This window comes from Neomonachus schauinslandi, chromosome 12, assembly GCF_002201575.2.
Source record: "Neomonachus schauinslandi chromosome 12, ASM220157v2, whole genome shotgun sequence".
NCBI lineage: Eukaryota > Metazoa > Chordata > Mammalia > Carnivora > Phocidae > Neomonachus > Neomonachus schauinslandi.
This window is the reverse complement of record NC_058414.1, coordinates 11342407-11363023: the sequence shown is the minus strand read 5'-3', so window position 1 is coordinate 11363023 and position 20617 is coordinate 11342407. Positions and strand designations below refer to the sequence as shown.

Here is a 20617-nt window from a genome sequence, read left to right as displayed (position 1 = left end):
AAGTATTCGAAGAGCATTGAGCCTGGTGCCTGTCCCATGGGAAGGTCTCCGTAAACGGCCCCTACGACCAACACCTTCCTGGCTGCGGCTTATTACTGGTAGGGCTCTGGGTTGGGTAAGGCCAAGGTCACCCAGCTTTCGTGGCCTCCTTGTGTACTGACTTCTTAGGACCCTACAGGGAGGGGGCTGCTCTCCCCAACTCAACTATTCGACACCCCTGGTATCATTCAGAAGCACCCCACCTCACCTCTTTTAACATAGCAAATAAACTACGGACTTTACTCGACCTCAGTAAAATGCACAGGCTTTCTTCTTTCTAAAAGTAAACTCAAGGGCATGGTGATTCTTGGTTTTAGTTCAAAAACTCGAGAAAAGAAAAAAAATTGGAGGAGGGGGATGACAAAAATTTCCAGGTCTGATTTCTCTGACATTCCTGCCAATTTTCCGTTCACTCTAACAGACCTTATTTTTTTTGGAATCTAATGAATTACCAGTTCTATCCAAAAGCAGCATTCAAAGTGGCAACGTAGCGTTCTCTTCCAAAAAGAAAATACAGAGCAAAATAGAAAGATACTGGAAGACAAGAGTGTGGGTGACTCTGCAAAGGCCTAAGTCCTGTGAACTTAGAGAACCTAGAAAAACCCTGGGCCACGTGGCATTTACTCATCCAGCTGTTAGGTTTTCTAATAACGTAGAGTCCTAGCAACCATGACACCCTTCGGGAGAAACTCTTGGGTTTGAACCGTGATACCCAAAAAGGACCATAAAGTACATACAAGAAATTCGATTAGAACTGCTAGACTTAACCAACTCAACAAACAAGCCTGTGCTTATTTCATTTACCTGGAAATTTCAACAATTTAAGGGAAAGAGATACTTTAAAACATCTCAAGAGCCCCAAGCCAGCATCTGTTATTTAAGTGAGAGGTCACGGAGCAAGAGGCTTTAGATACCGCATGGAAATAACTAGAAAGAGGAAGTTAGGTTCCCACAGTTTAATCCTTGCTTCATGCTGGGTCCTCTTGCAGGTGGTATGGGGGAGATTTATACCAAAGACAAGGGTGCATCTGGAAATCTGAGCCAAGAAGAGGATGAGGCTTCTGTTTTAATTTCTGGTTTTTTTAACTATTTTTTATTTTATTTATTTATTTATTTGACAGAGAGAGAGACACAGCGAGAGAGGGAACACAAGCAGGGGGAGCGCGAGAGGGAGAAGCAGGCTTCCCGCGGAGCGGGGAGCCCGATGCGGGGCTCGATCCCAGGACCTGGAATCATGACCTGAGCCGAAGGCAGACGCTTAACGACTGAGCCACCCAGGCGCCCCATAATTTCTGTTTTGATAGGTTGCTTCAAGAACCAACTAGAATATCCCTTTCTCAGCAGCCTTCTGGCATGCTGAGCTTAGCCTGGTCTTCCACTAGCCGGTGTGGACGTTTCCCATATTCCATCTCCATTACAAATCCTCATAATAATTATTATTACTATTTACCACTGACTAGAGTGTTTTCAGGGTTGTCTCTCAGGCTCTTTGACTCATACTTTCCATCGTTCTTGAAATTATCCTTATTTTAAGGCATAACAGGGACGTCCATCAAGGAGCTATTATTAATTACCTAACTGGCTATCCTCCAGAATAAAATCCCCAAGATTTGCTAGGGCCCTCTGGCCTAGTAAAGTTAAAATGGTCCCTCTTTATTTGGCAGGCTAATGAGATTTAACTGGCAACGAACATCGTAGGACTCTACTACGTGCTAAGACTTTATATCCCAGTACACTTCTCAATATTCCAGAATTTTAATCCCTGGGAAGGTACCAATCAAACTTTTTGAAAATAAAGTAATATGGCAAAGGAGTACATCTAACATATAGGGAACAATTTGTCTACAGTACTCACTGGAAAGGAAGCATTACCTTCCCTGTAAGGAGAGAAGAACCTCCCTAGGGCTCTAGCTCTCCTGCCTTCAGAGCCCGTTGCCCCAGGCATCCAGAGGAACACCATGGAAACACGGACAAGGAGCCTTGCCCCTGGAAAAGGGCCCACAAGGTCTCCCCCGGCATCCCTTCTTCCCAGTGAAAGCCACTGTTCTGATGCCACAGTGGGGACAGACTGAAGGGAACACAAAGGTCTAACTGATGTGCTGGAATTACTTGGTATTATTACCCTTAGACAACCGATGCCTAGGACCACACGCTTACTGCTGAAGGTTCCTTGGGCTTTACTTTGCTCACTGGTAAAATGTGAGCCTTCGGCAGAGATGATTTCCATTCTCCCCACCAGGCTGAAAAAGTCTCTTTGGTCCCACAGTCCAAATTTTTCTATGATTCAAATCATTTGTCCCTGTCTGCCACTGATGTGCTCTGACATCTAATATTGTGAAGTCTGTTACTTGAATAAAATTTGGTTGAAAATTTAGGGACTCTTCACTTGAGTGTCCCACAAATGAGATCTCATTTTCTTTCCTTTCTCCCTGTCTGGGATGGCGTTCTTCCATCACCACAGCGACTAATGTCTCCCCTGGGCCGCTCTGGACTTCAACCTTGGTATTACTCTCAGGAGAAATGAAAGGGTCTGGTTGTATGCTGATTGGATTTGGATGGTGATCGAATGGAGAAAAGTGGGACTGCGTAGCCACGCCAAAGGCTCAGAACTGAGCCACAGCTTAACCACTAAAGAAGCTTTTTTACCAGTGAGTTCACAGCTATTAGATATTTTTATATTAACAACACTTTTCCCATCCAGGTTTGTGCATTTTATCTTTATTCTTTCAAATCCTGAAATTGCTTGGATAAGAGGGAGGGTTTATATATTATACACACAGAGACACACAGACACACACACATTTCTAAGAGCAGCCTGAACTTTTAGGGGAAATTGAAGAGGCTTTGTGTCAAGTACATACAGCTAAATCCAGTCTTTCCATATCAAACCTCCGCTAGAAAATTACTGTGCAGATGATAAGGCAGAAAGATATAATAAAAAGTGACTCTACTCAATTTACACTGCAATATTGGTATGACTGAATATTTTTCATTCAGGTGCCTGATAAAATCGCTAAACTGTATTGCAGATAAATAAAGGAGGCTTCTGTCAAGAATAAACACCATTAATCATGAAGTCTTACCCTCGGAGAGCCTCTGCTACGCGTCTGCACAAATACACCAACAAAACCAGCACCCAACACACGCTTCCCTCCTTTATACTGTGCTAGGCAGAAGCTGTCCTCCCCTGCATTTTGTAGCATTTCCCAAACATTGTCTACATTTTAACTTTATAGTCCTGCAACTAGGTCCATTATTATAACACTTAGGAAAAATCGGCTGTGCTCTTGGGGGAAAAAACTACCTTGACAATGAAACAGTTTTTTCCCTGCTGACTACATACCTCCAGATACAATATATACGTGCTATGTATGAGATACACCGTATTTCATGGAAGCTAAGATGCTATTGATCTAAAGAAGCAACATTATTTTAGGTCCCACTAAGAATGACAATACTTACCACTTTCCACTTATACTTAAAAAGAAGTCTCTGAGACTTATTTACACATACATTTTATCACGCCTCATGCTAGCACTTGCACAAAAAGGAAAATATAAGGCAAAATAATTTTATTCTGAGATCCCTGAAACCTCCTCACGACCACGTCTTCACCAACAGCAACTTGGGAAACACTACAGATTGTAAGATACATTCCAATTTCAGAAGTACAACTTAGAGTAGACAGATAGGGTAATAGAACAGATACGTTTTGGGCAATTCTGCCATTTGTCAAACGCCTGTGTCTTGGCAGACATGGTCTAAGTGCTATGTATCTGCTCCGTCACGGAGTTCTTGAAATGGGATTGGATAATGAAATTGGGCTTGCATAGGACAAACACCTAAATTCCTAAGCTGGATTCAAACCCAGTCTATGATCTTAAACACAAAGGAAAACTACCCCAAACCAAACACAAATATGTGCATGTATGCTTAAATACACTTATATTTTGACATTACTGAGGCTCTTACTAAAACCAGAGACCTCTTCATTCCAAAGGCAACCTGTCTGAATTTCTGTTCAAATGGCTCTCTGTGCTGATGGCGTAGGGAGGTGCAAAGCATCCCTTGGCCAGTAGGAGAAATAGGGGGGGAGCCAGGCCCTGGGTGTGGGCAAGACTCTCTCAGCAGATCTTCCCATAAGGAAACAGAGGCAGGAGACAAAAATGACATGAGAGCATATACATATTAGGACCATTATGTTTTCTATTCCTATTCTAAGTCTATTAGAATAGTCTATTCCTATTCTAAGTGCCCACACACAAGGGGAAAACAATGAACCAACCTAAACTTGCCCATAACTATGGGGTATTAAGAAGGAATCTGACAGATCATTTATTCCAAATATTTTATTTCACAGATGAAAACAAAGAGGCCCAGAGAGGTCAGGGAAAGTTCAAGGAGCCAGTTAATTTGTGGCAGAGCGGAGAATGGAACTTAACTGAGGTCTACATGTATTTTTGAAAATAACTTATAAACTGGTTTTAAGAAGAGGATCATCAGAAGCCATATGCCAATGGAGTTCTATTTGAATTTTCTGAAATTACACTTTGAAACCCAAGAAAACAGCATTATGATGGGCTAACACAACCAACATCATATTGGGTTGTGATCAGAGGTGATTATTGAGCGAAACTGTAATCCGGCCCTACTTGTGAGAGACGTTTAATTGTGTCACATATGAAGTATCATGGCAGCTGTGTTTCCGCTCATTGGGGGATCTGTTTTCAGAGCCCACTCCAAGGAGAAAGTGCCTCTTCTAGCCAAAAGAGGTTTAACTCCCACCTTCCTGACCAATCCTCCCTGTCTGAAGAACAACCTTGAGCCCACAGAGTGAATGCACTTCTTTGCCAAAGAGAAGGCTGGTGAGGGCCCCTCACAGAAAGTCTGTGGCCCACAGTTTACGGCCATTCCAAAGATCAGACACCAAGAGCCCAGTTCAAACCAGGCCCATCAAAGAAAGAAGTGGATCTCAAGGAACCAGAACCACTCCCTGGCCCCACTGTCTGGGGCCTTCCCCAGTTCATGAAGGAAGAGCTTCTGTGTATAAAGAGGTATTTATACTGCATACAGTTTTCATCACAGATTGCTTATGTTCAACCATTTCTAACAAATTCTTAGGTATTCATTTGGGAAGCTCCAAGTCAAAACTACTTCCAGACACATGATCAAGAAAATGCAGGCTCCCTGTTAGGGACAGCATACCCCACCTGCTTGTTCGAGGCAAGATGCTCGTGCGCAAAAGAATGGATTCGTACAGAACCCATGTTCACCCAAAGGGTGAACAGATCCCTGATAAATTTTGTGCGTTTTTTTTTAACATTTATTTATTTGAAGAGAGAAAGAAAGAGAGAGAGAGCATGAGCGGGGGGGAAGGGGTGGAGGGAGAGGGAGAAGCAGACTCCCCGCTGAGCAGGGAGCCTGATGTGGGGCTCGATCCCAGGACCCTGGGATCATGACCCGAGATGAAGGCAGACACTTCACCAACTGAGCCACCCAGGTGCCCCTAGAATTTCATTTTTAAGAGAGCTGAATTTTGTTCAGTGGTATCACAGTGTTTTACCATTACCTGTAATGAAGGTATAACTCATTAAACAAATGTTTAATCTTTATTAACAGAGGTTTAAAAAACCGTAATTCGTGGGCGCCTGGGTGGCTCAGTTGGTTAAGCGACTGCCTTCGGCTCAGGTCATGATCCTGGAGTCCCGGGATCGAGTTCCACATCGGGCTCCCTGCTCAGCGGGGGGTCTGCTTCCCCCTCTGCCCTCTTCCCTCTCGTGCTCTCTGTCTCTCATTGCCTCTCTCTCAAATAAATAAATAAAATCTTTAAAAAAATAAAAAAATAAAAAAAATAAAAAACCGTAATTCGTAAGTCTGCTAATTGTTTGTCTCTGTCTCAGTCATAAACCGTATTTCAGAAAATGACCTCTATTGCATGAGAAAATATAATGGCCAGGATTAAGATAGCTGAGTAATTTTTATTATTGTTGTTTATTATTTCTGCACAGATGTAAATGCATTTTATGCAAATGATTATGAAATTCCTTCAAAATGTAAATTTAACTTAAATGACGCTAATGGGCTCTCCGGCGCTGCCCAGCACAGGACGATTTCTGTCACTGAACGGGGCACGAACGCCGTGCCCTGAACTTGCCTGAAATACCTCCTTCAACAGCCTCACACTGAAAAGAGACCAAACGACCGGGATTTTAGGCAGTGATTTTAAACCTAGTGATGGTTCAACAGCAGCAATGCTGACACCCTGGAGGGCCGCGCCACCCTCTCACTAATGAGGCGACCAGCGTCTTTAGGTCTCCATGTGAGGGGCACTTAGTGAGCACCGTGCTCGGCAGAGACCCACGGCAGGTTGAACCGATGGACTAATCACACAGGCCGGAATCAAATGGGCTGGAAGAATCTGGAGACTTGTGGCTCCGAGGAATGTAATTCATGCAGAAAAGCGTTGTCAGAGCAAGGCCAGGAAACCTCGTGGGAAGAAAGCAAAATAAACAGTTCAACAAAGAAAACAAAGAAGGGCCAATAGTCTTTTCTAAAGCTTGAGTACACTGAGCCTTCAGTGGGGACCTCGGACAAAGGCCTCATCAAAGAACGCCCTTGCAAAGCAAACAGACCAAGAAGGATGTTTCTTTCCGATACACTTGGAGGGGGGGTAAGGGGTAGACTCCACTTCTCATGCCTTGCAATTCAGCTTCCACATACCTCCCTCCTCCCAACAAACAGAGAAACAACAGACAACAATAAGCAAAATAACTAAAAAGTCCTACGTCTGCCTGGGTCAAAAGACGGGGCACGGTGGGGAGGTTAGCCCAAATTCCATATGGTGCAATACACCTTCTGACTGTTCTCCAGATCACAGGAAGGCCTTCGCCGGCTCATGAGCTGCCCAGCTCAGACCCACACAGCCTGCGAGCCCCATTCTAGAGGATGAGAACAGACTTGCGACATGCTCAAGGATTCCACGTAGAAAATCCTCTTGCACAGACAGCACAGGGCTTTCTCTGACTCGGAGAGAAGCCCTCCAGAGGCTTCGAGCTGCCTTTTCCAGGATGTTGGACCCGCTTCCAGCCCTCACCCCCACCATTCCCGATTTCCACTGGAAAGTTGACTTAGATTGTCCGTCTCTCAATACCTGTGTATCGCTGCATCCTGAAATCCAGAGTCTGAGGTGACCAGATTTTGATCATTAAAACAAGATTAAAATACTTTAGACTGACCTTCTCTTCCCCTCTTGACTACTTCCATTACGATGGAAGATGGAAGATCATGTGGACTAATCCCAAGGACAAACTGAAACTACCACACGGAAAATGGACAGAAGTGAGCTCCGTGTGCGCATATAATACAGAATATATATGATTTGTAGAGTAAAATAATGAAATACATAGAATACTTACTTTAGATAAATAAATCCAATAAACATATTAGGTAACATAAATAATATATTCCAATACAGAGTTGACTTGAACAATCCAGGTTTGAGATGTGCACATTCACTTACACCCAGATTTTTTTTGGTAAAGCTGTACTATAAACGTATTTTCTCTTGTGATTTTCTTAGTAACATTTTCTTTTCTCTAGTTTATTTTATTGTAAGAATACAGTATATAACACACACAACATAAAAAATACGTGTTAACTGTTTATGTTACTGTTAAGGCTTCTGGTCAACCGCAGGCAAGTTAGCGACTAGGTCTTCAGGGAGAAAAAAGTTATACACAGTTTTTGGGGGGGGGGGGGGGGGGGGGGGGGGGGTCAGTGCCCCTAACCCCCACATTGTTCAAGGGCCAACTGTAATTCTAAGATTAATCTGTTCTATCCCAGGCAAATATGATATGAGAAAACTTTTAAAATCAGAGCCCCTTTTAGAGCTCTCATAGCCTTTGTTACTGATTGACAATTTCGAATTTGTATCTGAAAACTTTCACTGGTGTGCATGGTTTATGTTGAAAACAAAGTAGGCTAGGAATATGGGAATTTTGTTCCATGCGGGAGCCAACGACTCCATTGAATAGAGGCAAGAAGCATTTTAGTAAGCCCGGAAGGCTTTCTTTGGACTCTGTCTTAAAAATGGAAATCATATTCAAGCAACATGCTTTGGTGATTTGTTTTGCAAATGAGGCAGGTCATTTAATTGCCAACACCTCCCCCCTGCCAGCCCCCCTATAATAGAGATGCTGTTCAGTTCTGATGAACTTGGCAATATTTGGATACTACTTGAATGTAGTGAGAAAAGGACTGGTGGTTCTCTGGTTAGGGCCTAACTCTTTCCCAGGTGGCAGGAGATATACATTAGTCTTGTCAGCCCCTAGGGATCACTTCATGTGCACGGGGTTAACGTAATTCCTTCAGGCAGAGCTCTGACTACGTGGGGTTGATGGGGCCTGGGGCCTGGGGAGGTTGGGGCCCCTTAGGAGCAGTTCACAGGTAAGACTAGCAACTAGTGCTGCAGGGTTCTCGGAGGTGAACCTAGAAAAGAATTTCTTCAGTTGTAACTCTACTGCGTTTTGGTACTAGTTTAGATTGTCAGATGGAGGCTAAACTCCCTATTCCCTTCAAGTGGTCCCAACCAAGAACTTTCTAAGGAATCTGTAATCTCTCCGAAGCTACGTAAGAAAGTTTTAAATATCTATAACTTATAAACATGGGAGAGGCTACATAACCCAGAATATTAAGTGATTGGATTTCAGAGAATCTATGGGTTTAGATTACGGACCCCTATTTTTTTTCTTTCCTGGCCATGCACTCAAATGCCCTAAAGGCTGTTTCTGCCATCTCTTACCCTTTTCTCTACAATCTTTTCTTCCTCTGTGTGTGTGGAGAGAGACAGAGACGGAAGGGAGGGGAGAGGCAGAGGTGCAGGGGAGAGATCTAGCATTGCACCTGACGTTTTTCTCAACACCAGACTTACAAAAACAAATGCACCATCACCCGCTCAGCTGGGTTAGCTCAGGAGGAAAGCACGGCACCATAAAGCCACGGGACCAACTCGTTAATTTTTACCCAAGTGCGATCCAATGATGCCTTTACGATTCTGACGTGTCTTTCACAAAGATCACATGAAGACTAAAAATGGTCAAGATTTTGCTCTTCAGAGTTCTTTTCAATACAGTGATCTAATGAACGTGCTGCCCAGACAGCCCTACTTTAGGACTCAGAGGATGAGTTTCTAAACTGACCTTTCCCCTGCTAATTCCTTTTGGCGTGCTTCGTTCCCTCGCATCACCAAAGATGCACAAATCTAGCTAATTTGTTACTTAGGATTCAGAAAGTGAGCGAGCAGGTTTCTGGAAACAAGTCTGCACCCATTTTATTTTTTGATGTATGAATTTCGCTGGGAGCAGGGATGGGGGGTGCGACGGTAACAAAAAGAAATGAATGACAGGCACGCCTGTGTCATGGGCCTTTCTTCCCCTGGGGAAAGGTCTGAAATGAACTCAGCGTGCTGTGCTGCTAAAGGAAATGGCATGTCTTTGTTTAGTCGGAAAAAGCGGGTTCTGTTACCCAAGCAAAGGAGAGAGGACCGCATAGGAAGAGCTGCAGGCCCCTTCCGTTTGGCCGGTCATCATCCCACGAGACTCACCCCAGAGTGTCTTCCCTTTGGGACAAATGCTGTTAAAGTTCAATTTTTTCAAACACATATGTTGAAAAATAAATAAAACCGTGGCAGTAAATTTCTGTTTTCTTTGAAGCCAGGCTTAACATGAGTGGAAGCATTGTACTCAGAGAAAAAAAGTCTGTTACAGTCCAGTACCCCCCAGGCCCCTGCAACAGGTTTGACAGCAGGCTCTGTAGAGCCGGCAGCTTCCGGTTCAGTGATCGTGAATACCTCCAGTCAATATCTGCTCCCGGACCTGACTGCTGAGCACAGCACAAAGAACACAGGAATTTTATCCAAGAAGCGGCCGCTCAGACTCTGTGAATATGCACTATAATTAGGGCCTGCTTTCTCTGCAGCCGATGACCGAATTCAGGATTTCAGTCATTAGAAATCCTGCAGGACAGAAATAAGTGCGATGCCCTTTGATATACTTTATTTCATGCTCATTTCTTAATGGAAAGTAAAGTGTGTACCGGTTGGTCCGAATTTATGCTGCCGGCTCATGAAAATTTTGAAAGTTGAGGAACTGAAACTCACGCACGTTTTCATACTTACACAGGGAACCGTGGCTGTAAGCCTAAAGTAGTTCCTGAAAATTAGGCAGGCTTTACATTTTTTCAGTTAAGCCTGAGGAATGATAACCAGACAATAAGAGGTATTTTCTTTTTTGAACCGGACAGGATATGCAATGAAAAATGTTGGGATTAGCAGTAGGAAAGTCTAAGAGTGGAAAATACGGTGCATGGCATTTGCTTATTAAAAAAGAAAGAAAAATAAAGCAGAAAAAGGGGACAAAGAGTGGGGCTGGAAAGAAGGTGTTATTTTAGGTCAGGGTTGGCCAAGTTTATCTTTTCGGCTTTGTGGGCCATATTCTGTCTATCTCAGGTACCCAACTCAACCAGGCCATGGATTGCTAAAGCCGCCAGAGACAAGAGTAAACAAGAGGCGGTCACTGTGTTCCAATAAAACTTTATTCACAACAACAGGCCTTGGGCTGTACTAGGTTCATATGCAGTAGGTTGCCAAACTCCATTAGACAGTCTTCATAGAAGACCTCTCTGATAAGGAGACATCAGTGCTGGGAAGTATATGAGGTGAGGGAGCAAGCCACGGGGCTCGGAAGGACGAAGGTTCCAGGCAGACACACGTTATGACCCAGTCCAACATGGCTTACGTTCTGTAGAGTACACTGCTATAATCACTGATCATTATTTTCCCATGTTTTGATCTGTTCTTCTCAAATGCGCCCATTAAGGATTGCCCAACAGGCTACCAAGTTGACACATCATGTTTACCAACCCGCTCCCTCTGGCTGGATATGTACTCTGTCCAGTCATTTGGTTTCACAAATTCGACAGCAGCAAACACTGGTGTGTATGTAAGTTTGCTGGCTCTGGACAGGCTTATTAGGTCCGAAGGCTTATTTATGGCTCTTCACACTGCCATATTTCCTACCTTAGAAATCTGCATAAGACACGGACAGCCGGTGACACTGAGAACTTCCTATCGGGTATTGTTACAATTGTTTGGGCTCATCCAGTAGGTGCAGACCAATAAAGTGTGCAGTGCTGATTTTCACAAGCAGAGGATGAAAGTCAAGTGTAACGGGGCGGGGGAGGGGACGTCTGAGGCACAACTTACTCCCAAGCTGTGTAACCTCCCTGCGTCAAGGCCTCCGTATCTTTAGAACGAGGCTGGTCATGATGACTCCTTCATAGCACCGCTCTAAGTTTAACGTGAGATAATTATGTAATGTCTCTAAAACTGTGCATCGCCCATAGTTAAATACTCACAAATGTCACATTAAAGGTATGGTCGCTATGTATTTTTTCACGTTGCACTGTCTATTCATGTCTTTTTTTTTTCCCCTTAGTTTTGAAATTTTGCTCTTCTTTTTAAAAAGGTTTTCCATTGAAGATTGCTAGTTTCATTAACTTTATTTCCACATGAAGGGCCTGGGAATCAGTAATAAATGTCATATAAGGTAACTTTGGCCTTTTACAACCAGTAACCAGTTTAATATCAGGGAAGACATCAGACATCATGAGAGGTACTATGATATAAGTAAGTATTAACTTATTAAGCTTTTGATTTTGAGTTCTAAGCGTGCTAGACTTGTTGGCATAAAGGTGATACGCTCTAACAACAGTAAACAAACAAAAGTAAAGAACAGGTGTTGGCCGTGATCCTGCAGTGGCCTAAGAGAAACAGCTCATTATCATTCCTGAAAATAATTCTGATTTAGGAGCTACTACGTGGATGGTGTGGATGGTGTGGATTTGGCCCAGCAAATGCAAGAAAAACCCACACAGATGGTCTTTGTACTCAAGAAATACAATTATACATCTTTTCTATTCTTTTTTTTTTTTTTTTTTTTTGGTGGGGGTAGGGCGGTGGTACTATTAGACTATTTTAGCTCTAGTCGTTTGATGGAATCCGTCACTACACTTTACCAGTCCTAATAAGGGTTATGGTGGAGCACTGAAGGGAAAAAGGGACTTTCCTTTGTTAATTTTAAATTGTTCTCTTCAAATCTTCCGGACTGGGTATGCCCGCAGATACAAATGCAAGGTTTTGCTCAACCTCTGTACTTTACTGAAGGGAATGAAAAGAATGAAACCACTATTATGTGTATGGGCCCATCACAAAGTTTTAAGTAGGCAGCTAGGCTGAAGCCTGCTTTTGAATGACTACTGTATGAGCTCCCAATAGGTACAGTACTTGGTACAGCACGCAAGGTGGTGAATTCAGGAAGGGTGGAAAGAAATGAGGGAAGGACACGGAAGAGCAGTACTGGCCAGCTACTTAGCCCTCCTTTGTCTAAGCCTTTACCATAATAACATGTCTTTTCTTCGACCTTTTCTCTCTGGAAAGAAGTGTATTTATTCATGCTCCAAACTTGCTACTCATCTTCCTGCTCTCATCCCTAAAAGGCCATCATAATCACGGGGCAAAGCCTTCCTTATTTCCAGTGCCCTCCACTTCACAGCTAACACGAATGATCTGCTGTGCGTGGAGTCCTCTCTCCAAGGGCCAAGCCATGGACCACTTTCAGTAGGAAGAGCACCTCTCCTTACTTAGGTGGAATCATTCCAGGGACTCGGGCAGCCCCAGAAAGAGCCACATTGACTCAAGTAAGAGAATAAAGAGTTGCCGAATAAGACAGAACCCGAGCACTCACTTCCCCCAAGAGAGAAAAGGTGAAGCTGGTTTTCTGGGATGAATGAGTGGAGTGGATGGTGAAGGGTCACACCCTCTGTGACTCCTGGCTGGGGGCGCAACCCTGTTCACATCCCCAGCTCCAGACACGGGCTGCTCTCGGCTCAGCTGGCAAGAAGGTCTATGGGGCTTGAATGATCGTAATGGATTAGTAACTAAGGATCCTGCTCTGGAAAATGAATTGCAGAGTTCAGTATGAAGCAAATGGACTGTCTGAAATTCAATTCATATGGGTCCATAAATGAGAAAACTCTGGCTCCACAAAGCTGGAGGTACAAGACAGACATCTCTTCCAAGAGAAAATCCAGAATAAATGCATTATTTAAAACTTTATAACTTGGGTATCTATGAATACTCTGTCTAGTTTTTAAAAGGGAGTTTCGTTAAATGGATTCGAACACTAATTTTTTTTTTAAAGCCCACACTCAAAATATAAGAGAAAGAGTACTTTCTTCATTAAGGCGAAAGTAGTCACTTGAACTGTACTATGAGGGAGGGGAGCGTAATATGGCAATTGTCTCAATTTCCAAGTGAAATCTGAAAACAAGCAGTACCTTTTAGCCTCAAGAGCACTGTGCACCCCCACAAAATACAATAATGCCTCCTGGAGTTATTCAGAACTGAGCAATGCAAGGCATGGGATACGGAGAAGACCAGGAAGGAAAAATCTGCTCCACTCTGGATACACATTCAGGTTCTGTCATGAATGCTCCAAAAAAAACACAAAAAACAAAAAACAACTCAATAATCTAATTAAGTGCACTCACTGATATTTTTCCAAAACATTGCACTTTTCTGTATGGCTTCCACACGGACTCTGTGGTCAGAGCAAACAATTTGAGAGAGTGAGAGACATTCCAGTTTATCCACAGGTCCTGGTGAAGTCAGTAGAGAGTAACTTTCAGAAGAAAAGGGGAAATTCCCCACCTCCAGTGTTTCTTCAATTCCAAGCTACTTGAATTAAATGAACATAATGCAGGAATCTTACACTTTCTAGGACAACCTTTCCGTGACAACTCAGGAAAAGAAGATGGCCTACATCCCACCGTCCGACCTGTAAGCCCATGAATGTAAAGTCATGATTTTGAGTCAAGAAAGGAAATATTAAGAAATTCTACTATTATTTCCAGGACACTTCAAACAATGTGAGTTTCTATGCTCTGTCTACACTGCCTGACCAGGCACTGTGGGTAATGCCCCGAGAGACAGAGGCAGGGTAAGCTTTTAAAGGCACTGCATTTAACAAGCTGGGTCCTTTAACACAAACGGACAAATTTCCGTACATATTTATAAGCCCTGGTGGTTATTATTAGGCTGTAATTGTAGTTGTTCTAACACCTAATAAGCCATGGTTGGAAAAACAAAGGCAGGTTAATTTGTGATTTCCTCTACTCATTCAGAGGCAAATTAAGTGTCAAACGGCTAATACGGAACATATTTCATTTTATGAGATTTTAATTTAATTCTGCACCATATCGTTGATGCCTTAATATAGGGTGGTTTATCTAAAAAGAGGAGCAATTTATAAACCTCTTTCAATAGAATCTTTAATGATAGGATATGATAGCTTAATTATCACAGTTCCTGCCATCCTTCTAAACAGAGATCTGGCGGTACTTCCGTCATCAACACAAATCCCGTTTTCAAGAGACTTATAATTTCGTTTTTCAACCTGGCACCAGAAGGACAATTATATGTACAAAATAATGAGAATATCCCCCAATTTTGTCTTGGTATAATTAGAAATGTTTGTCCTAAAAACTCTGTAAGCTCACTTGATCTCATTTTCTAGAAGACAGTTACAGAGAGAGCATTTTGGAACCTGCGTTCTAGATAAAACCATTTTACTTTTCCAGGATACTGCTTTACGGCTCAGCAAAGATGTCTACATTTCAGCAATGAAGCCATCCTGGCCCAGATGACCCTCCGCTCCCAAAATGATCACAGGTGTCTACTCCTAGCACCCGAGAAGGTGCAAAAGCAAGGAAGGGGTTCGTGATTGAGCGAGGCCAGTGTTTCTCGGGCCCCCACTGCCTCGAATGCTAACTCCCAGCACTCGTTTAGAGCCCTGGGCTCTGAAGACTACCCACACGTATAGGACTTCATTGAACTCCTCCTGCAATTTGGGGAGTCCGGTAAGGCAGAAAACCGCATTTCCAGGGGATGAAACCGCTCCACGCAAGGGTAGGTTACCAGAGTTCCCAGAACAGGTGGGTGTAAATAAAGCAAGCGTGGGGGGATTGGAGCTGTCCTGCTCATCCAGTCTCCTGGATGGACAACCTTTTCCAAGGGGCCTGGCCGGGTGCTGGGCACTGCCGGGCAACGAGCAGGAAACCACCAGGAAAGGGGGTATGCACCACAGTGAAGGCTCACGTGGGGTGCTCTGAGGAACAGCCTCGGGAACACCAGCAGAAATGACATTGGAATTAGGCCTTGAGGATGAGGAGTTGAAGCAGAAGTTGGCCACGCAGCAAGGGAGGGCCACTGAGGGCCCTAAGAATGTCCTGTTACAAAGGCGCACGGGAGAGATGGGCCCTACCCTCCCGGAGCCAAGTGCATAAGCCCAGGTTCCCCATCTACAACCCTGCTAGGGCTAGCAGTCCTGGGGGGCCACAGACCCACCTCCTCACTACACTCTGCCCACGGCAATGATGCTCCGAGGCCTCCAGGACTCTCCTGTGGGCCTCGGGAAGGTTGACTAGCCTGACATTGTGAATGTTGGTAACAGTCCATTTAGGAAGCTAGACAACCATTTAGTCAATTGTGTGAAAGTACCCGAAGGCTTGGCTGGAAAAGCAGGAAGTCCCTAAAACCTATAAAAATCCCAGCTCAGCAGTCATACCTGAAATGCAACCCCCAACCCCAGGACTTTCCAAACTTGACCTGCCTCATCTTGCGGTGTCCTTATCACAGGTGAGCTAATACTGAAGGTACAGTGATCAGGGCCCAGAACACAACGTGTGGGCTACATGAGGGCTTGCTATTGTTGTATTCTGCCAAAGAACCAAGACTTGGGATTTTTAACGGTTAAATTCATGTTTGCATTTAATAACAAGGCAAACTGTAATGAACCCATAGGAACTAGTTCATTCCATCATATAAACTCATTTTTGGGGGAAGTTTCTCTGTAACAGGATTTTGGGAAGCACAAAGAATTCTGAAATTCCACAGAAAATCTGATTTAAATTACCACGTCACAGAGACCGGAGTCTGGGAGGAATCAGCCATGTGCATCTCCAAAGCTGGTCTGGTCCTTGCTGGCTCTGTACCACGGGGCAGAGCCTCGTCGAGGACCTTTGTGGGCCCATCTGCCCCGCAAAGCCTCCAGACCACAGGGGTGAATTACACGGCAGGTTTTGGCCTGAATTTGGAACGTCCTTCCCTTTTTGTATACGGGTTTTTAATTGGCCTCATGGTTTTATTTGAGTATATTTTTAGCAGGCTTCAGAACCCTGTGAACACTTCCTTGTGTTCCCAGTGAAAAATCAAAGAATAAGTCACAAGTTTCTGTATTCCCTCTTTATAAATAATACCCACTTCTCCTTTAATGCTCATGGAAGTCTGCAACACAGATTTATTACTTACCTCCAGGCAAATCTGCTCTGAAATTACAATTCAATAATGGGGGATGGATCCAAAAAACTGTTGGTAAAATATTATATGTGTACATGGGCATGTAGTTACGGCTGTTAATATCAATTAATTCTGTTCACAGAGGAGGACTTGTTTTAAAACAACTTCATTTTTCTTTGGCATATACGTAATTACACAGCTTAACTAATGGCCGTGGAGACGCAATCTACCATCTAAATAACCAGCATTATTCTTCAAAGTATTATTTGTGCTTTTCTAACTTTACTGTCTCAGAATGTAGGGTGATTACCAGATCTGACTAAATGTATACATCAAGGCCGTGAGGAAAGGGCGGCCCCTCCCAGACGCTGGCTTCGGTAATTACAGTTCCAGACGGTCCTCCGGACATGACGACAAGAGAATACCATCGTAGTGTGGAAGTCCACTAGTCTTTTTACCCCCAACCTGGGTGAGATAATATTTGTTTCCACAAAATGCTCTGCTTTCTTTTCTAATGTACGTGATCACCATCATTCTTTCCCTTTATCTTTGTGTAAATCACGCACTTGATCATGGGTGCCGTTCTGCTTGGGAGACGTTTCCATCAATCAAGTCCCTGTCGCCGGGCACGCCATGGGGGCCCTGAAAATTCACCATGAAAATTTCATGACAATTCATTGTGCTCACTGGGACAGGAAGGACTTCCAGGTAACGGGAACGTTAGCATGAAACTCTTCAAACCCAATCTCTCCCAGATACATATTCTCTGAGGGGTAAGTTTCCATGAGACCTCGACTGTTTAATTTAGTATTTACAGCCCACAGAACACACGTCAGCAAAATATATAGTGAATACTTGCCAGCCACCCAGTGTGACAGGCATTCTTCAGGAAGCAACAGGGATCTGCTTCAGTGAGTCCAGGAACGGACAGGCTTGCCATATTTCAAAAGCAAATCTTATACTCCTACCACATCTTCAAAGCCCGGGAGGCGCACCGTTAACAAAACGTCGTGGGACAGGAAGAGCTCGAGCTCGGTTCTGCTTCGTTAAGGGGTCAAGTTTTGCTACTTACACATGCAGTGGAGGAATTGGAGACGGGTCATAATGGTAACGCCCCTCATGATGTCTTGCATCGATTGGTACAGGAGGGTGGAATGCAGGAAAGAGATGAGAAGGGTCTGAAACAGAAAGAAAACCCAGCATGTATAAAAGGAACGCTCTGAGGCAGATCCCAGCCCCCGACACCACACCGCGCTTCTGCCTTCACAACGTGGGCCGGGTCCACTTCCGAGAATCTGTGGAAATACTCTTCCAAGGTCATTAGGAGGCCACAGGGGACCCCGGAAGTACGACCAAGCACCTCGTACCTGCGCCCCCAAGGACATGGGGGTGAGGAATGCGGCGACAACCCACACGGAAAAACAAGAAAGGGGCATAAGGCGTGTCCCATCCTGAAGGGAAGGGTAAAGGGAGCGACAAAACCAAAAGGAACAGATTGCAAGACACACATTTCTCTCTGTAACTGTACCGTCAATGGAAGTTTAGACAAGACGTAATATAAAGACTAGTTTTGTTTCTCTCGTATCCATGATGCTTCTTGAAAGAAAGAGTCTTTTCTAAAGTCCCTGCTAGAATCCATGGGTCTATATACACGTATGTCTGCTCTGTCATACATATGCATGGTACACACACACACACACACACGCACGCACACGCCCACATGATTTTAACATTTAAAGGCACACTCCCCTCCTTCCTGTCCTGGGTCAGGCCTCCACAGTCCTGACCCAACGACAAGGACAGCAAATCTACAGGTTAGCCAGAGAAATGGGCTAACCGGGCCGGAGGAGGTGGGCGGACCCTCTCGCACTGACAGGGGGAGGCTGGGAGCAAAAGAAGGCCGGCAGCCCTGACATTCACCTTGGACCCAGACCGGCCTCTCCGCTGTCGGGCTCAGGCTGGGGTTAGCGTTCCCTGGGCTCCCATGTGTCCACTACTTCAGAGAGTTCCTCAACTCCTTGGACTAGAGTAACTTAAGCGGACCGTCTCTGACAAATCTGAACACGAACGTTTTTGTTTTTGTTTTTTTTCTAAATAGTGATCCACCGTAAAACCTGAAGAGAATTTTGCCAGATTTTATCATGAGAAGCTTGGCTGATCCCAAGTTTCTCCCCACGTTTCAGGAAGCAAAGGGATGGAGTGAAGGTGTCTCCACGGCCGTGAGCCCTGCATTACAGCATATACACCGAAGCCTCTCTTCAAATATTGCCTTCCACACACGCATGCTATTGCATGCGAAGAGAGTCCCAGGGATTGATGTGCACGCCAGAGGTGCCTCAGGAGGGCTTCCAGCGTTTTCTAAAAGTCTGAAGGTTTTGCTGGACCTGAGGTAGCCAGTAGAACAGACGATCCAAATGAGGCCCCTCAAACAGGTTCTGAGTTGCGTCTGGAAGAAGGGACATAGAAGCTCCAGGTGGGGGTGAGGGGCTGTGCCAAACACGGACCAGGCGTGACCCACCTCCGCACCGTGGATGTGCACACGTCCCCGTGTCTGAGTGGTGTGTGTGTGTGTGTGTGTGTGTGTGTGAGATGAATTCAGGTGTTTTTCCTTTTCCTCCCTATACATTTCTCTTTCTCCTAAACTTTCTTCAACAAGCATCTTTTAGAATGTCAACGTAACAACCTTTTTTAAAAAAAAATTATGGAACCTTACTTCCCTTGTTCGAACTTTGCCCTTGCTTCCTTCCTTTGAGAATCGACTAGTAAGGTTAGGAGGAAAAAAAAAAATAAAATAAGAGTGAAACACTCTTGACACAGCGATGACAGAACCAAGGCAATGCCCGAAGCTATGGGTCCACCAGATGTGGAAACTTTCTTGGAAAACCTCTAGGACTGGGAGAGGAATGCTGTAACACAAAGGCTTTCTGACTGTATCCAGGGCTGCTTGTAAGATAAAGGAGGGAGAAGAGGAATCATCATGGGGCCCGGCTAGTCACTGTGATATCACCAAGAACAGCCACGCTGGAAACTGAACTGGCGAAGGATTTCCAACCACCTCATCACTTGCCACACTATACGCTGTATAAATTCCACACACACACAAATCAATTCTATTTTAAGTGCACTGCTTAGGACTTAATAGTAAAGGATGTTGGCATCTTTTGTAATGCAAATCTTCATGGCTGGCAGGCTAAGTTTGAAAGTTGATCCAGCACTGCTGTCAAATTCAGTCCGGGCGCCCCGCAAGTCAGTCATCCTGCGGAGCCAAAATGTCCAATTTCACTTAACTATTTTTGACGAAAATGATTCATCCTTCTTAAAACAACCTACAATTGAGTGGAGTAATCTTTTTCACTAGTTTGAAAGTCTGACACACGTTCAGTAAATATTTCCAGATTTTGAATTCTGAACCAGGCCTCAATGTGTCAGATGTGAGTCCAGGGTGAGGGGGATGGCCACCAGACGCGGGCGGGGTGGGGGGCTCCTTCAGTGGTTGCTGCTCACGTGAACACACTTGCCTCCCGTGGACTTCGAACTTAGTTCACGTCATCTGCTCTTGGAAATCAGAGAAATAAGGCCACGAGCACTGTGTTTCAGTCAAGCATTCAAAAAGTCTGGCCCACCTCCTGAGGGTTTCTCCCACATATTTTCCAGGACTGTTTTGAGGGACATTGTGACAGGCACATCAGAGTTGGAAGATCTTTTCACATCTTCCCTTCCTGGCTCTTGGCTGTGATCTGTGTGATTTAATTCTCTCCACCAGATAAGTGGGTGTCAACCGTATCTGCTTTTCTCTATGTGGGTTCAACGATGAATTACGACAAGGCACAAATCCACATTTTTCATATACATGGGGCTCAAAATGTGTGAATTTATTCCACTTTCAGTATCTGCCTCATACATCTAGGAAGTAACACCCCTTCTCATCGTTTGAGTTTTGATCATGAAGTTGCGCTGATTATGTGCACACAGGCAAAGACCGACCTGTTGATCCTATAAAATCAAGAGTGCACCCGAGCAGCATAAAAATCTCCTCCCCAAGAAAACCTGTAGGGCTGTCATGGACATTTAAAAGGCACCGCCACCTTTTCACTTTAACGAGAAGGTATTTTAACAAGATTTTAATTCACTCTTATTCTTGCCCTCTCTCCTTCCAGAACGAAAGAG

General features: G+C 44.3%; 1 protein-coding gene across 1 annotated transcript in view; it reads right to left on the bottom strand.

The window, feature by feature from the left end:
- Nucleotides 1–20617, bottom strand: part of GLI3 (GLI family zinc finger 3) — a 258993-nt gene that overhangs the window by 102713 nt on the left and 135663 nt on the right. The window contains exon 3 of the mRNA XM_021703657.1: nt 17523–17628. Coding sequence (XP_021559332.1) covers nt 17523–17628 — 106 coding nt within the window. The remainder of the gene's footprint in view (nt 1–17522; nt 17629–20617) is intronic.